The sequence below is a fragment of the Castor canadensis genome, chromosome 8 (genome assembly GCF_047511655.1).
Source record: "Castor canadensis chromosome 8, mCasCan1.hap1v2, whole genome shotgun sequence".
Lineage (NCBI taxonomy): Eukaryota > Metazoa > Chordata > Mammalia > Rodentia > Castoridae > Castor > Castor canadensis.
Genome location: NC_133393.1, coordinates 158,405,569 through 158,429,941, shown reverse-complemented (window position 1 = coordinate 158,429,941; position 24,373 = coordinate 158,405,569). Strand labels below are relative to the sequence as shown.

Sequence of the window (24,373 nt, the reverse complement as noted above, 5' to 3'; positions counted from 1 at the left end):
AACGGAAGTCAGCATCAAACCAGTGAAGGCCTTGTGTCTCCTGGAGCAGTGTGCATGTCTCTTGGCTCAGTGGTCACTTTCGGGTAACTTGGGCCCTTCCCCGTTCCCCTCTCCCTCAAGGGGATCCCAGCCCAGTATTCCAGAAACTCACTCTGACAAGAACATGAGGGTTTCCAAGCACAATCAATAAAGCTTTGGGTCTTGTGATTGCAACATTAAATCTTTTTGAGTTGGACAAGAAACCCAAAAAATATCGATCATCTTCAAATCTATCTTCATTTGACCGTACCTAAAAAACACAAAAATGGTATTTAAGGATTTTTTTTTGGCAGTACTAAGGTTTGAACTCAGGGCCTTGTACTCACAAGGCAAACAATACCATATAACCCTTTTTTCTTTAGCTACTTTTCGAATAGGGTCTCACATTTACACCCCCACCAGCCTGGACTGTGATCCTCCTATTTATACTTCCCGTGTAGCTGGGATGACAGGTGTGCACCACCACACCCAGCTTTTTATTGGTTGAGATGGGGTCTCAACCAAGTTGGCCTCCAATCATGATCCTCCTGATCTCCACCTCCCAAGTAACTAGGACTACAGCTGTCCCCACAGAATTTTTTTTTTTTTTTGGCATGAAAAGAACGCAATACATGAAAATATTTAGAAAGGTTTAGTAGCAGCATGCCCCTGTTTTTGGTTTAAAAGGCAGGAGAGGGCAGATATCATCATTATCTGTCCACAGACAAGGAAATCCCCAAATGCTAACAGGTTATCTCTGAGTTGTAGGGTTTTAGATGGCTATTTTTATTTCTGCATCTGATTTTTTTCTTTTCTTGTTTTGGTTTGTTTCTTGTTTTTGGTGGTACTGGGGTTTGAACTTAGGGCTTCATGCTTGCTAGGCAGGCACTCTACTGCTTGAGCCACGCTGCAAGCCCTTCTTTTCTTTGGTGCTAGAGATTGAACCCAGGGCCTTGTGCATGCTAGGTAATCACTCCACTGAGCTACATTCTAGCCCACGCATATGAAGTTTTGAACTCATGTGCAACATGTACTGTTCAATAAAGTTAATTTAAAATTAAAAACAGGGTTTTGAGAGTTAAACTCCAGTCTCACTGGGTGGTGGTGTAGAGGCCCACTGTGGTTAGGGGCTCTGACTGCCTACTCTCTGCTCCTCAGCTGCTTATCTCACCCCTCCACACATTTAGCATTCCTTCCTGGGTCCCTTCTCTTCACTTTTGTCTCCTGGTCACTGAGGTTTGTGTTCAGGAACTTCCCAAGGTTCCTGCGTTTGGTGGTCGCTGGGTCTAGGAGGAGGTCCACCCTGCGATATCGTCTGCTGCCTATGGATCAGGCCTGCACTTCCATTTCATGACGGCCAGTACCCATGGTTACCCTGCACAAACAGGTACCTACAGTGGAAATGACGATGACCAAGTATTCTTGCCCTTGAAACTCCTCTACTGATCCAACCTTTATGTCCATCAAATCAACGTTTCGCAGAAGGATTTTTATTTTCTCCACCTTTAGAACAGTTAAAGACAACATTGTACAAATCAGATCAGTTCTTTACCCATTACAGTATAAGCCAAATACTACTCAATGTACAATATTGTTTTTCAATTCTGCATCATCTCTTCAGATCTAAGCCAATTAGAACACAAATCCTGATTTTAATTTTTTTTTTTTTTTGTGGTACTGGGGTTTGAACTCAGGGCCTCACAAATCCTGATTTTAGATAAATTGGAGGAAGGACCCAATACTTACTAGAAGGGCTGAGTTTCATGTGGAAAATCTCCCCTTTCCCCACAAGCACATTTATGGCAAAGGAACACTGTTAACAGCAATGAGATGAGTGCTTGCTGCTTAAAACTGGGCTGTGCGTCTTGATGAGACAACGCCTGAACCCACGGCACTCCGGGACCAGTAAGAGGTTGCTGTGGATAGAGCTGTGGGTCCTAAGGTGCTGTGGCTCTCAGAAGCCTTGGCTGGGCTCAATAGCATCCCAGGACTGAGGGGACAGAGAATAGCCAGCTTACACCCCAAAGGGAACTTACTCTTGAAGGAGTGAACATAGATGGGTTGGCTAAGAAAGGGCTGAAGACCAGATGTGTTTAAATCTGTGTTGACCAAGGGAGTGGGATAGTAAGAACAGGTTATGCTAGTTTTTTAAAAAGGACCACTTTGGAATCTTGGAAAGAAGTAACTCAATGGATGGGAGAGAAGCTGAATTTGCACAACCAGGAGGCCTGGTGAACAGAAAGACCTGAGGGAAATCACTCAGGGATTTGCAGACAGACAGACACTGGAGGGGCCCAGAGGCTGCAGGGTGGGCTGAGAGGCTGGCTGTGTCTTCTAACAGCTACAGAGCAGACAGGAGGGACATGGCAGGGAAGAGCCCCACAAAAGGGGAGACTGAGCACCATATGGATCCAAGGGCCAGCTTGAAAGAGTTCAGCAAGACAAAGAATCATACCTAGACATTTTGGGGTGAAACTATATAACTTCAAGAATAAAAGAAAACAAGTATGAAAACTATGAAAAAGACATTAAACATCAATGAAATTAGTCAAAGTAGAGTTTGTTTTGCAACACTGGGGTTTGAACTCTAGGCTTCACACTTGCTAGGCAAGCATGTTACCACTTGAACCATGCCTCCAGCCCATAAAAAACTGCTCAAACTCAGTTAAGATATATTGACAAATGCTGTTAAAAAGGAAAATATCTACTTTTGAGGAAAAAAGGGTGGAATTTCTAAAAGTCAACTGAGGAGGAGCTCAAAACCAAAAGTTACCCAGACAGGTTTGGAAGTCAACTTGTTACAAAGCCCGAGCAACTAACCCTGTGGGTCCTATTGGAAGGAACCAGAGAGGCCAAATGAACAGAGGGAGAGTCCAGAAGCCCTTTCGGGGCTCAGTGTGTGGCCACAGAGGACAGGATGGGCTGTGCACCAAATGCTGACTGGGCAACTGATTATACACAACTGATTATTATACACAACGGAAGAAATAAAACTGATCCATACCTCATCCCATACTCAAAAATAAATGCCAAGTAGGTTAAAGATCCTAAGTGCAAGCCAGGCATGGTGGCACATGCCTATAGCCCCAGAACTCAGGAGGATCACTTCAGCCCAGGAGTTCAGGGCCAACAGGGGCAGCATAACAAGACCCCATCTCAAGAAAAAAAAAAAGACCTTAAATGTGTCCTCAAAACTACAGGCCCAAATATATATCTAACACTTGTAGAAGGAAAGTTGGAAACGCTTTGTGATCTGAAGTTGGGGAAGTCTTTTAGATAAAACACAGACCACGAGGCAAAGGCCACTGTTTACAGATGTTCTGGCTTCTCAAGGTTCAGCTTCTTGACTTTACCCTGGTGTGAGTGTGACATGGTTCACTGGATTATCTCTCCAACTAATGATGTGTGGTGTGGTGCGATGCTTGTGATAAAAGTGATGGCAGTGAGCCTCAGCTCCCGGTCGGCCTCTACCCGTGGCTCTACATCCATGGTACAACCCAGCATGGAGCAAAGCCTGTTGTGGTTGTGTCTGAGCAGAGTACATATGGACACTTTTTTCTTGTTGTGATTCCCTGAACACTATGTAGTGTTGACATTGTACTGAGTACTGTAAGTAATCTAGAGATGATTTAAAATGTAGGAGAGGACTTGCTTAGACTGTATGCAAAACACCACACTGTTTTATAAGGGACTTGAGCATCTGCAGACTTTGGTATCCATGTGGAATCCTGGAGCCAATCCCCTGTGGATACTGAGGGCCAACTGAACTTGTGTGCCTAGACTATGGTGTTTGACAGATTGAGGGTCCTGAGGGCATGGCTCAAGTAGCACAACAACTGCCTAGCAAGTGCAAGGCTCTGAGTTCAAACCACAGTACCACCAAAGGAATCCCAGCCACTCGGGAAGCAGAGGCAGGAGTACAGCAAGTTTGAGGCCAGCCCAGGGAAAGTTAGCAAGACCCTATCTCAAAAACAAAACATAAACTAAAAAAAGGCTGGGGCCATAGTTCAAGTGGTAGAGCACTTGCCTAGTGCTAGGCCCTGGTTCAACCCCTATAGTACACACACACACGAAAGTACTGAATACATTATCAACTTATCCGTAAGTCAAGCAGTATCCATACACATTTGACTACATGAAAATTACAAACATATTTCTCACAAATGACAAAGACAAGTGTGGTTGAGATGATATCCCAACATACAACCACAAGCCACCAAGATTCAGACTACATGTTCAAAGTGTAACAACTGCTGAGGGAAAAACACACTGAAGAAGAACGTAAGAGGGCACTAGATTTGAGTTAAAGAAAGGCAATTTAACCAGGTGTCTGTGGCTCACACCTCTAATTTTAGCTACTTCAGAGATATGGATCAAGAGGATCACAGTGTGAAGCCAGCCTGGGCTTCAACAGAGCAAAAAGGGCTGGCAAGTGTGAAGCCTGAGTTCAAACCCCAATACTGCCAAAAAAAAAAAAAGGGCAATTCAAAGAAATATGAAGAAATGGCCACAAACATGTGAAAAGACTCTCCCATTCCTGAGATCTCAGGGAAATTCCCCCACACCCTCATGGGACCCTGCAGGGCACAGAGGACAGGGTGTGTAGGGGTGTGGTCTGTGTATGCTCTACATTGTCACCCAGCCATCTTAACTCAAAAGCGTAGCCTCCTGCTTCCTTCCCCTGCATGCCCTCCACTCCATCAGAGGAAGGCATGCAGTGATGAGAAATGCAGGGCAGAGGAGACCAAAACAAGCATGCTGGCGAGCGTGCAGAGCCTGGTGGGAGCCAAGGTTCTTGTGCTTATGCTGCAATGCCATGGCACAGCACCCACTGGTCCCACTGCAGCAGGGAGGAGACCAGAGGAGAAACAGACAGCCTGTGCTCTGATGACGAGGCAGGGGGAGGGATGGCAAAGCAGAGAGAGAAAACTTAAAGAATTGAAACATGAAGGTCACATAGCACTGGGGAAATGAAATAGCCAATAAAGTCACGTGCAGCCATATGTGGGTTGAGCTTTGCTTTCTGCTTCTGTAACCTGCTTGCAAGGGTATGTAAGGTGAGACCTCTTTGTTCTCGGGGCTCAGCCTTTGGACAGGAGTCTGCTGGATCCATGTGGGCACAATGAAATGTTGCTTCCTGCTAATCTGCCTCAGTGTCCCGGTAACTCATTTTGAGATTCCCGCGACACCACGGGGCCTGGGCTGCAAAAAGTCAGTGGTCACAACATGATAGCAGGCAGTGGGGAGAGAGGACCAACAGCACCGCAACCTCTGCATCTGGCCACACTGTCCAGCTCCTTCCTGACCATCACATGCCAGAGAGCTATAGGGTACCTCTGTAACCACTGCACCCCACAGAGGGTGAGGGGCAGGAACAAAGCAGTGGGGACCAGAAGAGGAAGGTGCTGGAGAAGCTGCTCCTGTGGCAGTTCTTAGCAATCCTGGCTGCCTGGCTGCCCACAGATCCAACCATCACTGCTGAGGCTGCTCTGCTGCTCTTGCCAGGTTGAGTGACTCACTCATATAAAGAGATCTGAGGCCAATATGTGCTAGTTTCTGGACTTAATATGGGGGTTAAAAGATAGTACTGTGGGGTCCTGACCAGTCCCAAGGAAAATCAGTTGAGTGGAGAGACCCTGAACTACCCTGTGCAGTGACCAGGCCAGTGCAAAAGCCCTGGGAGGCTCTGCCTAGCTGGGGCCTGAACAAGGGCTGAGTCTTAGGCCACTGATCCATTGCAGCACTTTGTGAGTCTATAAGCATCTGACCAGTCTGACATTCCATAAGCTGGTTTCTCCTGGACATGTGCCATGGTCCTTGAAGGGCTCCGGGTCAAAACAATGTCCAGGCATGACAGTGACAGCTGAGTCAGGGACAGGTAACCACACAGCAACCCCAGAACAACCACATAGCTGGAAAAACTTGACAAAAACCTTTCGGTGCTTGGGCGAATTCAATTATGATATATCTTAAGAACTTTCGTAAGTGTCACAATGTACCCCCACTACAATATTAATATAATAAAGATATTTCAGTGCTTTAGAAATAAAACAAAGACACACATCCTAAGAAGTATTTTGTTTTTGTTTTTTGGCAGTACTAGGGTTTGAACTTAGGGCTTTGGACTTGCTAGGCAGGTACTCTACCACTTGAACCATGCCTCCAGCCTATGTTGACATCTGAAAAGCTGCTCAACTTTGGGTAAGAACAGCCTGTGGTGCTCTGGCCTGGGGCTTCTCCTCCTGGATGGCAGTGAAGCCAGGCTGAGCAGGCCTTCAGTGGAGACAGGCAAGTGTGGAGGCTGAGAGCTCCACGACCTGAGGTGGGGGTGGAGACAAGCACTCCTGGCTGAGGAGACACAAAAAGGGCTGGTGGGAAACAGTAGCACAGGAAGGCACAAAGCAGTCTGAGCTGTGAGCAGATGGAACCCATGGATCATGGCCAGCAGACAGCAACCTTACTAGCTCAAGGTGGTGAGCAAATCACTGTTCACTGCTGGTCAACCATTAAGCTGGACAGACACACCTGCCTCTGAAGACCAAGTTTAAAAATAATAAAAATAAAACTCTACAGGAACATCAGCTGCCATGCAACAGAGACAGATGTCACTAACTGAGCTTAGGCAGCAACAAATCAAACCAAGCAAGCAACAATACACGGTAAACTTCAGGGCATCAGAATCCAAAGCTGCTCTTTTCTGAAGTTCCTAGATTTCAATAAAAATTTATAAGACGTGCAAAGGAACTGAAAGTGTGGCCCACATTCAAGAAGAAAGGAATGAAAGGGCTGGGAGTGTTTCCAAGTGTTGAATTTAGCAAAGACTTCAGGGATGCTATTACTGATATTTCCAAATAACCAGAGGACATGATACAGAAAAGCTTTAAAGCAAGTATCACAACAGTGATTGCAGTAAGCACAGAAATGATAATGGACCTGATGAAAAATAACCTGGGAAAAAATCTGAGCTAACAGTGTTGGAAGGGGTCACAGCAGATGCAGATGGAGAAGAAAAAGAGTGAATTTTAAACAGACTAACAGAAATGTCTAAGCTAAAGAACAGAAAGAATGAAAGACTGGAAAAAAGTGAACAGAGCCACAGAGACCTGTGGACATCAAACAAAACAATGTGGAAGGAAGGGAATCTCAGAGGAGAGCAGAGAGGGACAGAGAAGAATTCCTCAATTAAGAAAAACCAGGAACCCCATTTACCTACAGATTTAAGAGGCTCTACAAACCCAAGAGAACCACAGCCACAGCCAGACTCATCACAGAAAAGAGGTGGAATCCAAAGACAAATGCTGAAAGCAGCAGAGAGGAAGGACACATCTGGATGGAGGACAGTAACCCAGTCAGCAGTTTTCACCTTGGCACAGAACAGGGGCCAATGGAGAGTCTTGCCATCAGCAGAGCCACTCTTCAGAAATGGAAGATGGAAGGCAGACACTCCAAGCCAACCTGGAAGAAATGGTGGCTGGTAGACGTGCCTCACAAGAACACTGAAGGAAGTCCTTTGGTCTAAAAGGACACATAGGCCAAGGAGTAACTGCCTCCTCATTTCCAACTGATAGGATTTCTTATAATATTTACCACCTCAAAAAAAGAAAGTGCCAGGCATGGTGATGCATGCCTGTAATCCCAGTACTTGGGAGGCTGAGACAAGAGGATTGCGAGTTTGAGGACAGCCTGGGCTACATAGCACGACTGTTTCAAAACAAAACAGGGTGGGGGGTGCGGCTCAAGCGGCAGAGTGCTTGCCTACCAAGTGTGGGCCCTGAGTTCAACCCCTAGTGCTGCCAAAAACCGAAACAAAACCAAAGCAACCAAAGAGAAAAAAAAGAAAAGAAGAGAGAGAGAGAGAGAATATATCAAGTGAGGAAGACAGGTTGGTTACTTAACTGGAAAGTAAGATATGAAAACTTAATTTAAGTAGTAATCAGAAGCATAAAATTGTTTGATCTCTGAGGCAGTGTAGCCAGACACATGGGAATCCTGCGTTGGCAGCTCTCAGAGAATGCTGGAGGTGCACTGTGTTCTGTCCACAAGGCAGTGTGGCTAATGGCCCCAAACCTAGCACCAGAAGAGAGAACTCAAACACCAACTAATTGTAGACTCTTTGGAAGGTTATTACTGTCTTTGAGCCCTTGTAATCTCTTTGCCAGTAAAATGGTATTCACCTTCACCTCAGGGGCCAGCTTCAGGAAAAAGACCTAGTACCTTTGAAGGGTTCTGTGCAGCATGGCAGTGCCCTCAGCAAAGTCATCTGTTCTCGCCATCACCTATGCCAGCATCCGTGTCCTGCTGTTCTGGGCTCCTTCCCTGTGTGCTGGTGGTCTGTACACCACAGTGATGAGTGCTGGGAAACTTACGTAACTGAAGCTTGCTTGGCATGAGCCTCTACCCCCAGCACAGCTCCAGGAAAGGTGAACATGTGTGGGCTGTTTCTCATTGTCACAGTCTTGTAGAGAGACTTTTACAAGGCCAAAAATGCTACCCTCCTATGACGATATAGAAAGGACTTGAGTGTGTTCCCTGCAAGATCACAACAAAGTCCCTTTGAGGGTTTTTGTGGAGGCACTGGGGTTTGAACTCAGGTCCTCATGGATGCTGGGCAGGCACTCTAACCATTTGAGCCACTCCACCAGCCTTTTTTTTTTTTTAAATAAAGAAATAAATAGTATTTTTTTCTGTGTGTGTGGTGAGACTAAGGTTTGAACTCAGGGCTTTGCTCTTGCAAAGCAGGTGCTCTACCACTTGAGCCCACCTCCAGTCCATACCAGGCCCCTCTGAGAAATACTGGTTGCGAGCTGGGTTGGCAAACATTTTCCTTTTCTTCTTCTTCTTTTTTTTTTTTTTTTTGTGGTACTGTGGTTTGAACTCAGAACTTCATGCTTGCTAGGCAGGCCCTCTACTGCTCGAGCCACATACCTCCAGCCCCTCAAGCTTTTTCTTAAAGGGCCAAAAATGAACCATTCCCACAGGTCCTCATGTGAACATGTGCAATGTAGCCATGGAGAAATGTAACAGCCATTCTGGCTGTACAACAGCAGCTGACTGGCTGGAACTGGCCATGGGTTCCAGTTTGCCCACCTCTTGCCTAGAGCATCACTTAAGCAGGGTCCTGCTTCTTTGGAAACATGATGCTCTTCAAAATGAGCTGTTCCTGTTTCACAGAACTCCATACAACCAAGAAATCAGGACCACAATGACAGTGTAGAGAGAAGTGGGAGTCCTAGTGGGCACACCTGCTTCCGGTAGGGTGTGATGACACCGATGTCCCTGGCAGACACCTGGCTGGAGACGCTTCGGACCAGGAGGCAGCAGTAGCGCATGACCTGGACAGCCTCGGCTGGGCTGAACCATGATGGGCTTCTCCCTTCCCGTGCCTCGTTGCCCTGAATTAACAAGAAGAGAAAATTTAATTTGCCCAACTAAAAAAATCTAGTGGTACAGTTATTAAATAATCAGGAAATGAGAACCGTATTAAATACTAGAAAGGCGAAGGGCTGGTCTGACAAATCGATCATTTGGGCATTGACAGCAAAGGTAGAAAGTCAGGAATCACCTGGGAAAGAGCAGCCTGTGCTGAAGGGGCTTGCAGGGTCCTGACAAGGGCTGGCTCACAGCTCTCCAGACAAAGAGAAAGGCCAATGTGGCCAAAGACCAAGGAGGTACATGAGCACAGATGGCATGGCCTGGTGAGGAGCTGACTATCTGTGATCAGCAGCCAGAGGCCTGGCCACAAGCAGTAGTCCCACCACTAGCTCAAGTGTTTACACCTCCGCACTCTAGTAGCATGGCTCTCTCTACCAACCCCTGTCTTAGTCTGAAGCAGATTTCTCTCTCCTAGACTGGTTCTTATTAGAGAGCAGATATTTTCATCTTCCTTAATGCATGATGAAATATATTGACATAACGACAGACATACAGACCAATGGAACAGACCAGAAAGCTCAGAAGTATGCACATACATAGTAAAATTATTTTTGACTAGGGTACCAAAGTCATCTAATGGGGAAAGGGTGGTCTTTTCAACAAGTGACTCAGAACTGGACCTTTGCCTAAACATGTACAAAATTTAACTAAAAATGGATCAAAGGTCTGATCCTCAGACCTCGATCTCTAAAACACAAGAGACCTTAACAGAAAAGCTCCACAGCACTGGATCTGGTAATGATTTCTTGAAATGACACCAAAAGAATGAGAAACAACAAAAAAACAGATAAACTAAAGCTTCTTACGCATCAAAGAACACAATCGACAGTGAAAAGATAACCTGTGAAGCAGAGAAAACACTTGCAAGTCACATATAGAGCTAATACTCAAGATGTACATGAAACTGTGCAACTCAATGGCAAAATGCAAACCAACTAAACATGGACCATGGCCTGAACAGAATTTCTGCAAAGAAGATGTACAATGGCCAGCATGTATGAAGAGCTGCTCAACACACCCCATGCCCACTGGAACTGCTGCCATCAAAAACATGGTGAGCATGTGGAAAAATGGGAAACTGCGTATTATTGGAAACTGCAAAATGATGCAGCTGCTATGGAAAAAACAGAATGGCATTTCCTCAAACAACTAAACACAGAGTTAGCATAGGGATCAGAAATTCCACTTTTAGGTATATACCCCCATATTGAAAACAAGAGACTCTCAAGAGATATTTGTATACCTATCTTATTCATAATGACCAGATGTTCTCAGCTCAAGTGTCTACTGACAGACAAACAAGACATGCACATCCACACAATGGAATATTATTCAGCCTTTAAAAGGAAGGAGCCAGGTGCCTATGGCTCATACCTGTAATCTTAGCAATCTGGGAGATAAGGAGGATCATGGTTTGAAGTCAGCCCAGGAAAATAGTTTTGTTGAGACCATATCTTGAAAATACTCAATGCAAAAAAGAGCTGAAAGAGTGGCTCAAGTGGCAACGCTTGCCAAGCAAGTGTGAGGGCCTGAGTTTAAACCCCAGTACTGAAAAAAAAGGGGGGGGGTAGGAAATTCTGACATGCTACAATGTGAATGGACTTTGAGACCATTAGGCTGAGTGAAGTAGCCAGTCACAGAACACCACACACTGCATGATTCCACTCATTATCGGGTCCCTAAAATGGTCAAACTCAAAGACGGAAAGGAGAATGATGCTATCACAGGCTGGCGCTGGGGGTGGCAGAAGTTACTGTTTTATGGGGACAGAATTTCGGTTCTGCAAGATGGAAAGGTTCTAGAGAGTGACTAGACAAACATGGAGATACTCAACATACTGAACCTTGTATTTAAAAGTGATTAACATGGTACATTTATGTATATTCTACCCCAACTTGAAGAAATCTTAAAAAGTGAACTGAGCTGGGAGTGGTGGTGCACAACTGCAATCCCAGTACTTGAGAGGTTGAGGTGGGATCATTATATGAGGACAGTCAGGGCTACATGGTGAGACCCTGTCTCAAAAACCAAACCAAAACAAACAAAGAGTGAACACCAGATAAAGCAATAATAACTTGAGATTTTTTTGTTATGCCTATGTAATTTATCCCTTTAAATTTACAATAAATGATTGAAGTAACTTATAAAACAGATGAATGGAATGGATACTTACAGCAGAACTTCTAAACTGATGAGAAAAAATCAGGTCCAGAAATAAGAAAAAGGTTGAAACAACATCTTTATAAAGATAAAGATGAAGGAAAGTTAAATAACCATACTGTAATTCATCTGATTAAAAGCAGAGACTCGCAGAGCGCCAGTAGCTCGCAGCCCAAGCAAGAAGATTTGCAAGACCCCATCTCGATGGAAAAAAAACCTGGGCATGGTAACTCATACCTGTCATCCCAGTTACAGTGGGAAGCATACAACAGAAGGATGGTGGGAAAAAGTGGGACCCTATCTCCAAAAGAATCAGAGGAAAAAAGGACTGGAGGTATGGCTAAAGAAGTAGAGTGCCTGCCTAGGGAATGCAAGGCCCTGAGTTCAAACCCCAATACTACCAAAAGAAGCAAAGACTGAACTGGATTAAATATGACAATATGACACCTAACTGCTGCTAAAAAACATACCTAAGAAAATATAAAGAATGAAAACAGAGGGTAAAGAAATATCAGGTGAAAATTAAAAAAGAAGTGTCAAATTAATATCTTGAGGAGAATTTAAGGCTAAAATGTGAACTGGCATGGAAGGACATTACAAATAAAGATAAAACAATGATAAACTTGTGTGTATGGAGCACAGCAAATAAATGTGTAAGGCAAGAACTAGAAATTCAAAGAGAACAACTTTAACAAAAGACTTCACTACTTTCTTCTACCTAGCTGTCACAATGCAGGATACAGCAGAGCTAAGAGACCCACATCCTCACACAAAGAATGTCAACCTTTGCTATGTTCTTGGGACACTTACCAAAACTGACACTTAACTGGCCACATTTTAAACACAACATTTATAGGCCAAAGTCCCTGATCAGAACCTAATAAAATTAGAAATAAAAGAAAGAGGTTCCAGGCTTGGTGTGGTACCAGCTACAGGGGAGGCAAAGGGAGGAGGATAGGGGTCAAGGCCAGCCTGAGCAAAAATGCAAAACCCTATCTGAAAAACATTAAAATCAAAAGGGCTGAGTGTGGCTCAAGTGTGAGGTCCTTAGGTCGCTCATCAGCAATGACAAAAAGAAAAAAAGTGGTACCAAAACATTCTTAGCTACTAAGAAAAGAGCTTTTCACCAGGTATGGTGGTACATATCTTTAATCCTAGCTGTAATCTTAGCATGTGAGAGGCTAAGGTAAGGTCAGCCTGGGCTACATAGTGAAATCCTGTCTCAAACACACACAAAAGAGAAGAGGGGACGGGAAGGGCGGGGAGGAGAAAAGAAAAGAAAAAAGAAAACTTCTCTTTCACCCTTCAATGGAGAAAGGAAATCCCAAGAGAGTCTCACCATCTGGAAGCCTTACCATTAGCAGGTGGGTCTCATGAGACCCCAGGGGGAGGCAGAGCTGTGCCTAGACATGACAGCCATACCTGCTTCCTCACTACAACAGAAGGGAGCAGGGACTTAAAAACCAGTAAGATTAAGTATACACAGTAAGGGAAGGTAGTAAGAGGGAAGAATTAAAGATGAAAGCCAAAAATAATGACGCAGAAAAGAGGTGAACTTTGTATCAGTCCATTCCGGTTTTTCAGTAACATCAGAAGATGACCCAACAGTGCTGTAACCAGGTGGTGAACGCTGAAGGCTCCGACAGGACCCTTTAGTCCCTTTCAACTATGCTGTTAAAGCGAAAAGCAGCACATACCCAGTGGTCTGTGTGCTTGGTGGCGTCCCCATGCAGTTTCTTCAGGAAGCAAGATGACAGCTGCCTTGGGCCCATCCTGTGGTGTCCAGGACACTCAGCCTTGCCTATGGTATTTATTCTGACACACCTTCTACTGAGTATAAGCCTGAGATACCCAGGGCATGGGCGGGCTCCACAGAGTGGACAGCTACTCCCAGATGACTGATGGCCAGTGAGACTGGGAACAGTCTTGACATTTTGTCTCACTGGAGGGAAGCCAAGCATGCAGGGGAGCAAGAGCCAGGCCTGCCAGCAACCTTTCAATCAGTTCACATAGGGATTCAGCTCTTTCTGTTCAAACAGTAGGAGTGGATCACACTCTCTGCTGGACAGATGGCCTTGTCCTCCATTTCATCCTTAAGGCAAAGAACAGAGCCTAGCAGATAATAACTAAGTTTTAGAAAACACTTAACAAATCAATTAGTTACAGTGAATTCTTATGACTCTGCATTGCCTCAGTGTCCACTTAAATACAAGGTGGACCTTCTCACACCAGAAGCAGGGCTCACTCCCCCAGACAGTTTCTAGGTCTGTCTCCCCCCAGTTTCCTGTGTGGTCCATCCAGATCTTTGCTTTATTCAGTTGGTCTCTTGTGACCACCTCCTTGTTGGACAGCTAAATGTGGCCTGCTTGGCTGCCTGGCTGCCCCTCAGTCCTACGTGGACTACACAGGCAGGCTGCAGTGACCAGCACTTATCACGGGGTGACCTCCTGGAACTCTGCCTGACTGATCCAGACCCACTGTTCTACTGCCTATGGGCAACCTGTTTGGATACATCCTGGACTCAATGGAGGCGCTGGCCATGGTTTCCCCTCCCCAGTTCCTTGGCCTCCAGGTGTGTCAGTCTGTGAGTGACAAAATCTTTATTAACATCTTGTGTTTCCTAACCACTGAAAGGTGCTCTCAATCTTAAAGTCCTACATTAAAACATCAATGTTTCTGGGGGTGGTGGTGCATGCCAGTAATCCCAGCTGCTCAGTAGGTAAAAGTATGAAACCCTACCTGAAAAAGATAGCGTGCTAGGCTCTTGAGTTCAATCCCCAGTACTCTCCACCTTCACCCCACCAAATGTAATGCTTGGGGCTGTGTTCCTACATATATATATATGTATATATATTTTTTATAACTCTGGACTTTTACTATAACATTGTATATGTTCTGTAATGTACTAAGTAATTCGCTTTTTTCTTTTTTTTTTTGGTGGCACTGGAGTTTGAACTCAGGGCCTATGCTTGCTAGGCAGGCGCTCCACCACTTGAGCCATGCCTCCGGCCCTCACCTTTCTTTTATAAAACACTTAAATCTTCTCTCTATAATCAGTTTCTCATGAAAAAGCCTGTGGCGATTTTTATTTAGACTACATTAAATACAGGGTTGATTTGGGGATAAATGACTCTAAGATCCTGAGCTCTCATCAGGAACACGCCTGTCCTATTCCATGAGCTCAGGTAGAGCCTCATGTCTTTTGTCCACAGTAACCCTGCTTATGCCTCAGGAGGCTCACTTCCCTCCACTACCATTTCTGATACACAGGAGGCTCCTGAGGAGGGCAAAGCTATCCAGACAGTGGGAGGCACTCCTGTGGAAGGACAAGCAAACCAGGGCTGGGTGAGTACAGACCACCAGTGAGGGACCCAGAATGTTCATCCAGAGGGTGGGCACTCCATAGCCACTGGCACACACAATTCCACTCCACTCACTTCCCACAGATTCCAAACACCATTTCTCTTCAAGGGATTTAGAGAAACTTGGGCAGAGACCATGCTGAGTGGCGTCATCACTGAGACTTGTGCACCCGGCAAGGCATGAGAAGTGGGCTTGTTGACACCAGCTTTCCCTGTTTAGGCAAGCTGTAATTCTGGGTAATTTGAACCCCATTCTTTTGGGGAGTGAATGCAAAACTTGATTTTTGGTTCTGACAACCAAATTCCTAATTCGAACTATTTGATTTTAGTGAATGCTTGCATTTTTTTTTTTTAAAGATCCCAAGTATCTAATCCCCTCCTTCTGTGAGGCCTGGAAGCTGTCACTGTCATCCCCCTGCCTCTGGAGCTGGGCTCAGGTGCATGGCTGATCGATTCCTACAGGCATGTTCTCCTGTGACTCTGGTCCTGCAGAATGGAGCAGGCACTGCTGGGGCAGTTAGCTCCCTGATGTCCAGCTTTCCTTGGCCTGCCTGCTTTACCTCCCAGTCTTCTAATTCATGCTCTGAATTCGTCAATGACCAACGAACTCAGCCAGCCTGTGTCTCTTCTTGGAACTCAGCACTCGCCTGATGCAAGCATCAAAGGATGCTGCACTGCAGTGTCCCTCCTGAGCCTTTTCTGTGTGGAGCTCATCTGATGGGAGAGGTCAGCAGCAGCCCCTCCTTGCTGCCTTTCATGCTTGGAGACCAGCATCTGCCTGCCCCTGCAGGTTCACGACAAATGCCTGGTTACTGACGTAGGTAAGCAGCACATACAGGGAACGCAGAGCAACACAGGAATCACACAGCATGGTCATTCTGGGATCAAAATCAGTCAGCTGGAATGGCACTACTTCCTCCCTGTCCTCACCTGATGCAGCAGGCATCTAGCAGCTCAAGGCGTAGACTTACCCTCACCCCGTGGAAGATGAGAGGAAAGCCTTTCTTGGGCAGCTTCTCCCAGCCCAGCAGTGAGGTCACTACTTTGGGGTCTGCACAGACTTCAAGCTCCTTGTGATAGAACAGGCGGGAGGGCAATGCCAGCAGGGCTGAGTGGGATCTGTAGTTCTTCACCAGCTTTGTAACCTGAAGAGACAGGACAGGCACACATCACAGAGTCAGCATCACACAGTTCACGTCAAGGGGAAGGAAGTTCTGTGTGGCACACCTGAGGCCACCTGAAGATCCACCTCACAGGAGTTGTCAGACCAAGCCCCTCAGAGGACTATGGACCCAAGGGTTCATTTTAATAGAAAAGGTGAACAATGGGAGGGGCCTCCTTTTGCTCCTGAGTCCTGACCAGCTGAAGAGTCTCTTGGTGCAGGCACCTCTGGATGGCCCCTTGTGTGTTACAAGCTTTGCGCTGGATCCACTGTCTTTAAGCAAAGCCCTGTGAAGATACTCAGCCGGGCAGCAGGAATTGTTGCTATGGCCTCCCTGGCAGAGCTGTGACCATGGGGACTACAGCAGTGTGAGGAACACTTCAGTTTCTGCCTCCAACTGGTCTGGGAAGTTTGGGCAGTTCAGGCATCTGCCCTTGTTCCTGACAGAATGTCACTGCCCCCAAGGACCATAAACTCCAATCCAGGGAATGGAATGTGTTCCACCTCCAAGATGCCAATCAAAACTCCTGACCTAGTCTAGCGTCAATCACAATACCAGCCTACAGCAGTGAAGGAAAATGGGTAAAGGAAGAAGAGGCACATGGCTGCCCTGGCTCCCGGCCTCAGCTACTCTGGGAAAAACGGCTGAAGCTTCAAGACAAAACCTTATGTTCTGTAAGTCAGTCTGAGGGTCCCCTGTGCTGTGTGACACGGGCAGCATAGCTCTCAAGTGCTTTCTCTAGGCTCAGAAGACATCACGTCTCATCCCAGGGACAGCTGCATGGGCTCCTCTGACAGTGGGACAGCCGTGCCTGTCTGGCCTCCCAGAGGTCCTCCTCAGCCTAAAGACCCTTCCCCCCCAAAAAATACCCTCCACAGTCTGTCTGCTCTTTCACCCCCTTGTTTTTGCAGTGGGGAAAATGTCATTTCTCTATAATCCTCTTTGGTCATTGCACCTTAGGAACACAAGTTCAGTGGAAATCTTGTTTTTTTGTAATATGGAAGTTTAAAAAAACCCATAGTTTAGAGAGTAATAGCTTTTGTATTTAGTGATTTGTCATTGTTCAGTGACGGGACATTGACCCCAGGTTCTTCAGCTCAGTGTGTAGGGGCTCTCACTCTGACAATGTGACTAAGGCGGGTGAGCACGGAAGCTGCACATGGGTGGACATCGGGGGATCCCATGGGAGACATTCCCTTCAGCCTCTTGGTGTCAAGCCTTCTCTTTTTCAGCCAGTTACAAAAACCACTTTCTGTTTCTTCTACATTGATGGAGGAATGCAGATTTAACTTATTTTAGCCTCGGATGTCACAGACTCTGTATCATCAGCTCTGCACTTTGAATCCCCTGACCCAGGTGGGGGCCCTCAGGAGACAGAGCAAAGGTGGAAAGTGCTTTAAATCCAATCTGGAAGGTAGGGCAGGTAAGTGGAGCTGCTCAACCCCTACCCAGGAGTCTGGGGCTGGCTCTCTGCTGAGCAGACTTCTCAGGGTCCAGCACCCTCACAGTGGGGTGTGTGTGAGGGGTGGAAGATGTTTCTGTGGAGGTGGAAATGGCTCCCGTCCTCCTGGCTCCTCCTGCAGGCACTGCCTGCTCCAGGGGAGCTCTGCTCCCACTTGGTTTGAATGACTTAATAAAGCAGAAAGCAAGGGACTCACCAAAAGGGGGTTGTATGCGCCACAAGCACCAAAGGCATTCTCATCTCTCAGGTATGCTGGTCGGGACATCAGCCTCTCCAACATGGACACGTTCAGCCCATAGGCCATAGCCAGCCTGGACTTGATGACTGGACCAAGCTGCATGGGGTCGCCGGCAAGCACTATCTGTGACACACAAGACTCAACTGGTAGGGACTTGACAGACACATGGTCCAACAGTAGAGGACCCCAAGGGACTATAAGAGGAGGGTCTCCAATGAGTTAGGGTTGGGGCCACGTAGGCAGGGGCCCCTTGTTCAGTCTGGCTACAGGGGATGAGGGAAGAGGCTGAGGGCCAGGGAGTATGCAGCTGGAACTGACAAAAGCTTGGACGAGGCAGTGAAAGCAGAACACTAAATGGGCCTGAGTGTTGAGCTCCTTCACAGGGTAGTCACTACGTGCTTCCCTTTGCCCCAATTCCAGCAGTTGGGCTTGCTCTTCTATTAACGTCTCACAGTGTAAGAGCCCAGAGGATGCAATCTGTGTCCTGGAAGTTTCTGCTGTGCCTGGCCCTGGGAGACCACCCCTGGCCCTTCTTTCTGATCCCCTCTCCTAATGTAGGTCCTACATAGCCACATCATACTCATGATTCTTCATCTCTCACCCAAGGCCACATGTTCTCACTAGACTAGTCCTGGTTCCCTCCCTGGTCCCTGCTTGTGTTTGCCTCGTAGAGACTGGTAACCTGATAGGAGGTGGTGGGGCTGTGTCTTCAGGAAAGCCTGTGTATTCACATGGCAGATGACAGATGATCTCCCAACTGAGGGTGAGGGGAGAAGCAAATATAGAGTTTAAGATGACACCCACGTCACTGTCAGAGGTCAGAGGCCCCAGAAGAAAGATCATGTGGGAAGGTCTTCCAGGGGCACACGGAGATGAGGGGCTGGGAGTATGAGTAGGAGTGGACAGGGTAGATCCTGGCAGGGTACAAGGCTCGGTCCTCTCTACTTGATCATGTGGGGCTCATTCAGAGCAGGGACTACAGCTTCTGACTTTGCCAGTACTTAGAATGGTTCTTAGCTTCTGTCTGCAAGTGAATAAATCACAACAAAGCAGGCCTTTTCCTCCCAGCCCCAAAGGATTGAAGTTGTGATGAGCAGTACTGCTACAGCCTACCAGCTCCTAGGGGCTCTGGTACTTTCACCTGGCCCCTGTAAGATCCTATCTGCAGGAAAACAGTAAAAAAGAAGCAGCACATACAGTACACAGTGCACAGGCCTTACCTGGCCATTGATGTCTGAAACCAGTCCCAGAGGAATAAGGCATTCCGGCTCACTCGCCTGCCCGGCCTCATCCACAAATACATGTGTGAAATGTCCAACTCTAGAGCCAAAGATGTTTGAATAGTAATTTCTGTCAGCCTGTTTAGCAACCAATGCCTGACACATGCTGGCAAAGCCTTGCTCTGAGCCAAGGGGTCACAGTGGACTGCACAGGGAGGGCAAGAGTGTGAGGCTGGGTGTCACCTAGAAGATGTTCATGAATTCCTATTAGCACTTGGTGCTCTGTAAGCAGCATGTGTGTTTGTCTGGAAGGATGTGGATGGGACAGGGTGATTCACTTCTCCGTGCCTGTTTCCTATGTATCAGAGGGACCTGACTGATGTGAGTGGTGAGGGCTATCAAGGAGGAGCAGTGGGAACTAGCTAACTGAGCAGCAACTCCATCTGTGCACTTCCTCCTTGACTCACCATAGCCAGTGCTCTCAGGCCAGGTGTGGCCTGACCCACCACACCAACAGGCTGAGGCTGTTGGGAGCCCAGGAACAGTACCAGGCCAGTACTCTCACCAGACCTACACCATAATGGCCTTGAGGCAGCTAAACCACAGTGAGAAAACAGGGTGGGTGCCAAAGGAATATGGGAGCCATGGCAACAACAGAAGCAGGTCAAACCTTGGGCCTGACCTCAGAGGCTAGTCTCCTGCCTTCCTGACCCAAGGCAAATTCTGTCACCTCTGAGCCTCAGTGACCTGCTATAAAACAAGGCCTAGGTTAGACAAGGCCAGGGAAACTCTCTACTTGAGGTGGTGTTAGTTTACATCTTTGACCTCAGGCCTCCATTGTGAGCCTCAAGCCACTGACCTCACAGATGACACCCTCCCTGAGAGAGGAGGAATCAAGCATGCTTCCACTGCCTATCTCATGCCTCAACTTCCACTGACAATTCATAATACGTACCCTCCAGAATTAGTTTCAATTCTGTACTCACTGCAGTCACTTAACACGACTTCTCCCAGACGATCGTGCTGTGTAGCCCTTCTGAGCCTCCACAGCTCCAAGTCCCCTGCAGGCTCTCTCCCCCTGGGATGCTACCTCCTAGGAAAGCTTCTTTCTCAGTGGCCTGCCCTGGTCAGCTACCTCCTCCCTCCACCTGGACATCGCTTGTCCATGCATGAAAATGCCAGCTCTGTCCTTCCCTGTGTGGGGCGGTCTGCACCCCAAGACTCAACCTGGTCTTGCAGCAAGGTCCTCTACTGTGCACCCTTGTTTAGACCTGTGCTGTCCCCTAGCCACACCTGACTCTTGAGCACCTCATGGTGGCTAGTCTGACATACAAGTCTAAATGTAAAATACACAGAGGATTTTTTTTTTTTTTGTGGGACTGGGGTTTGAAACTCAGGGTTTTACACTTGTAGAGCAGGCGCTCTACTGTTTGAACCACACCTCCAGTCCTACACAGAAGATTTTGAAGGCTTGAATAAAAGAAATATAGACTTTATCAACAATCATTTTATACTGGTTATGTAGTGAAATAGCATTATGCAAATATGACAGGAACTAAAATAGATTCACAAAATAATTTGTAAGTAGTGAGATGACAGTATGGCTGGCCGCACACTGCTACATGGCGCTCACAGAGGCTTTGTGGGCCCAGGTGGTTACCCTCAGGACACTGCCCTAGGGTGGTCCTGCCAGAAACTGCAAGGTGTCCATCACTAGGCTGTTAGGGAGGCTGTTCCCTCAGGAACTTTGTTGCTTCTTCTCTCTGTGGCCTGTCCCACAATGGCCAACTCTCCTCACCCAGGTTTGCTTGCTGCCTCCCTGTATCACCTCCAGCACACTGACACGAGGGCACCTTGCTTATCTTCCCTTTCTCCCAGCTTTGAGGTCATGTCCTCAGAAAGCTGCCTCCAGTGCACAAGTCCCTTCTCCCCCAAGCTCTGTCTTCCCTGCAGAGTTCCCACACCAGTGACACACAAGGCCCCACAGGAGCTGACCTCACAGAACTCGCTGTTTCCTAAGCAGTCTACCTTTCATTGCTCCTCTAAGATACTCCCTTGCTTGGAAGCCTTTCAAAGACTTTCCACCCAACTAGAGGTCACGTCCAAATGCCTCTCCTGGGCCCTCAAGTCTTGGTGGCCAGGTTTCTTCTTCCAGCTCCCCACTCCATCATTCTTGCTCACTAGGCTCCAGCTCTGAGGTCTCCTTTGGGTAAATATGCTAAGGGTTATAATATATCAATGAAGCCATTTGTAGCCCACCTGCCTGACTGTCCCACTGTTACACTCTTTGATTCTGGCAACTGAGCACTAATACTGCTTTCTCAGAAAAGCCTTTAGCCCACTGTTCTCACTCTACACTGCTGCTTCCCTCCACCACTAAGTCTCTGTGTGGTCAGCCTCCCCTAAGATGCAAGTGTGAGGAGAACACAGATTCTGTCTGGGGAACCTGTACCCCATACAATACCTGATGCCTACCTCACTCCTATCTGGTAGAAAAGCCCTGCACTGCTGCACGTGGTGATTATTATCCTGAAGCGTGAGGCTCTCCAGATATCTTCCCCATCTTGACAATATGGTTTGATGGCATCAATGATGGTCTGGGGCAAGGAGGGTGGAGTCAGTCTGGTTTTCAAATTATTAAGCATTTTTTTGTTGTTGTTGTTGTTTTGGTAGGACAGGGGTTTGAACTGAGGACTTCAGGCTTGCAAAGTAGGCCCTGTACTGCTTGAGCCATGCCTCTAGTCCATTTTGCTCTGGTTATTTTGGAGATGAGGGTCTCATGAACTATTTACCCAGGCTGGCTTGAACCTCGATCCTCCTGATCTCAGCCTCCCAAATAGCTAGGATTATAGGTGTGAGCCACTTGCACCTGGCTATTAAGCATTTCTTTAAGCTGGACAGAATGACAAAGTTGAAAGTAATTCAGCTTTGCCCCATTACTACTTCTTGCCCAATTACCACTTCTTAGTGCTAACTAAGTAATGATTTAGAGGTTTTAAATAAAAATGTCTTGTATTTTCACATCAACTAAGTCCATGTTTTATGGACTCTGCATCTGTGATTATAACATAATCATGCGACCTTTGGACATTTTCTAGTCTCAATTTCTCTTTTTTTTTCTTTCTTCTCTCCCTCCCCTCCCCTCCTCTCTCTCTCTCTCTCTCTCTCTGCAGTAGTGGGGTTTGAACACAGATTCTTGCACTTGCTAGGCAAGCACCACTTGAGCCATGCCCCCAGCCCCTTTTCTTGCTTTAGTTAGTTTTCAGATAGGGTGTCAGTCTTTTTGCCTGGGCTAGCCTTAGACCTATGCCTCCTACATAGCTGGGATTATGGGCATGAAACACCATGCCTGGCTTGTTTGTTAAGATCTTGCTGACTTTTTTGTCCAGTTTGGCCTAGAATTGCAATCCTATCTCCTGCTTCCAAGGAGCTTGGGTTATAGGTATAAGCCACTTCACCAGGCCCTCAATTTCTTTTTTTTCTTTCTTTTTTTTGTAGTACTGGGGCTTGAACTCAGGGCCTTCACTTTGAGCCACTCCACCAGCCCTATTTTTATGAAGGGTTTTTCAAGATAGGGTCTCTCAGACTATTTGCCCAGGCTGGCTTCACACTGTGACCCTCCTAATCCCTGCCTCCTGAGTAGCTAGGATTATAGGGGTGAGCCACCGGTGCCCAGCTCAATTTCTTTTTTAAAGCAATACTTCATTCATAAGCAAACCAGGAACCTGCAATTTCCCTGAAGAAATACTCACAACCAATCCAGTAAAACAGAACTGAAAAGAAATAAAAATGAATTTGGGAATGAGATAAAAGAGGAATGTAAGAATTTAGCAAAGCTAAGATTGCCCATGATAGGACTGATAATTCAGAGGGTGTGGGAACACAATGAAACATGAAGGAATATACCCCACCATGCACCTGAGCTATGGCACAGGGCAGAGTAATTTCTCCATCACAACTGTCTGTGATGGTAGTGTCTTACCTTCTGCCCACACCTGCTCCCTAGGCATTTCCTATACTCCAAGGGGGTAGCCAAGGTATCCACCCCATGCCTGGGGCTCACCTCCTCAAACCTGCAGGTGGCATTCACCCGGACCATGGCAGCTGGCTTCAGCACCTTGCTCTCATGCAGCCGCAAACACACGAGGTCAGCAGCACTGTTGGAGGGGGCACAGACCAAAATCCGACTGTCTGGCAAAGCATAATGTACCTTCATCCAAGACAAGAGAGACCAAGAATCAACTGTAAAGCAGAAACCCTGAGTCTGACGTCCAACACACACAGGTTCACTTATAGGAACAAGAATGCAGCTTGGATACTCATCCCTGGACACCTCTGAGACACGCCCACAACATCAAACTGACTGTTCTGCCTCATCGGCTGCCACTGAGACATGTGGTTAGGTGGTAAGATTCCTGCTCTGTCCACAATCCTAAATCACCTTCCAAGGCAGAGTAGTCGTGTTAATTCTCATGCACCCAACTTGCAGTACAGTACTAGGGCAGGCAAACAAGCTGTTTGCTAATCAAAATTCTAAATGACAGTAATACAACACAGTATTTTCATATATTCAAGCTGAAATATGAAAGGAGATACCAGAACTTCTGCAGAGTGGTGGCTTTAGCCACTGTCATAGCAACTTCTTCAGTAAAACTCTGTGATGGGATCAAATGGTTTACTGTTATAAAAAGGAAGAGTTTCCTTCTGTACCTATGAAATACATTTAAGACCCCGATACTCACACAGACAAACTTAATGTTAGGAGACAATGGAATTTCTCAAGATCTTTATGATATCTAACTCTAAAGTTTAAACTGATGGCCTCTGCAGACACACCCACATGAACACAGTGCACAGTATTAGGAACCAGCACCACTGTCCTCACCTGCAAAACAGCCTCGATTATTGTCACAGTCTTTCCAGTTCCAGGAGGTCCAAAAAGAATATATGGGAGTGGGCGACAGTCGCCACTCAAAATCCTTCTGACTGCTAGTTTCTGATTTTCATTTAGCACTGGATTGAAGAACTCCTCGTCCCTTGCTTTAGGGATCTGAATTCCATCTACTGCATTAAGGGAGAGACAGTTTAGAGGCCAGATGACTTTGTACAACTGCAGTATGCATCGCTGGTCAGCTGTCAGAGCACAGATGCCCTAAAGGCAGACAGATGATGGCTAGTCAGTGTGACCACTAAGCAGACCTTTGCACAGCACAATCCTGTGACCATCTGGCTTGTGCTTTATGAGGCAGTTGGGAAAACTAACATAGTTTTCTAAGAGAGAGAAAGGGCCATTTATAGATGTAGTATCACCTAAAGTA

At 46.7% G+C, this 24,373-nt stretch overlaps 1 protein-coding gene across 1 annotated transcript in view; it reads right to left on the bottom strand.

The window, feature by feature from the left end:
- The window catches only part of Mov10l1 (Mov10 like RNA helicase 1), a 72,045-nt gene that overhangs the window by 104 nt on the left and 47,568 nt on the right, over positions 1–24,373 (bottom strand). Inside the window, exons 17-25 of the mRNA XM_074081791.1 lie at positions 23,941–24,119; positions 23,119–23,265; positions 21,531–21,652; positions 19,056–19,155; positions 17,794–17,958; positions 15,944–16,117; positions 9,261–9,410; positions 1,414–1,521; positions 152–289 (exon numbers count right to left, since the gene is read on the bottom strand). Coding sequence (XP_073937892.1) covers positions 152–289; positions 1,414–1,521; positions 9,261–9,410; positions 15,944–16,117; positions 17,794–17,958; positions 19,056–19,155; positions 21,531–21,652; positions 23,119–23,265; positions 23,941–24,119 — 1,283 coding nt within the window. The remainder of the gene's footprint in view (positions 1–151; positions 290–1,413; positions 1,522–9,260; positions 9,411–15,943; positions 16,118–17,793; positions 17,959–19,055; positions 19,156–21,530; positions 21,653–23,118; positions 23,266–23,940; positions 24,120–24,373) is intronic.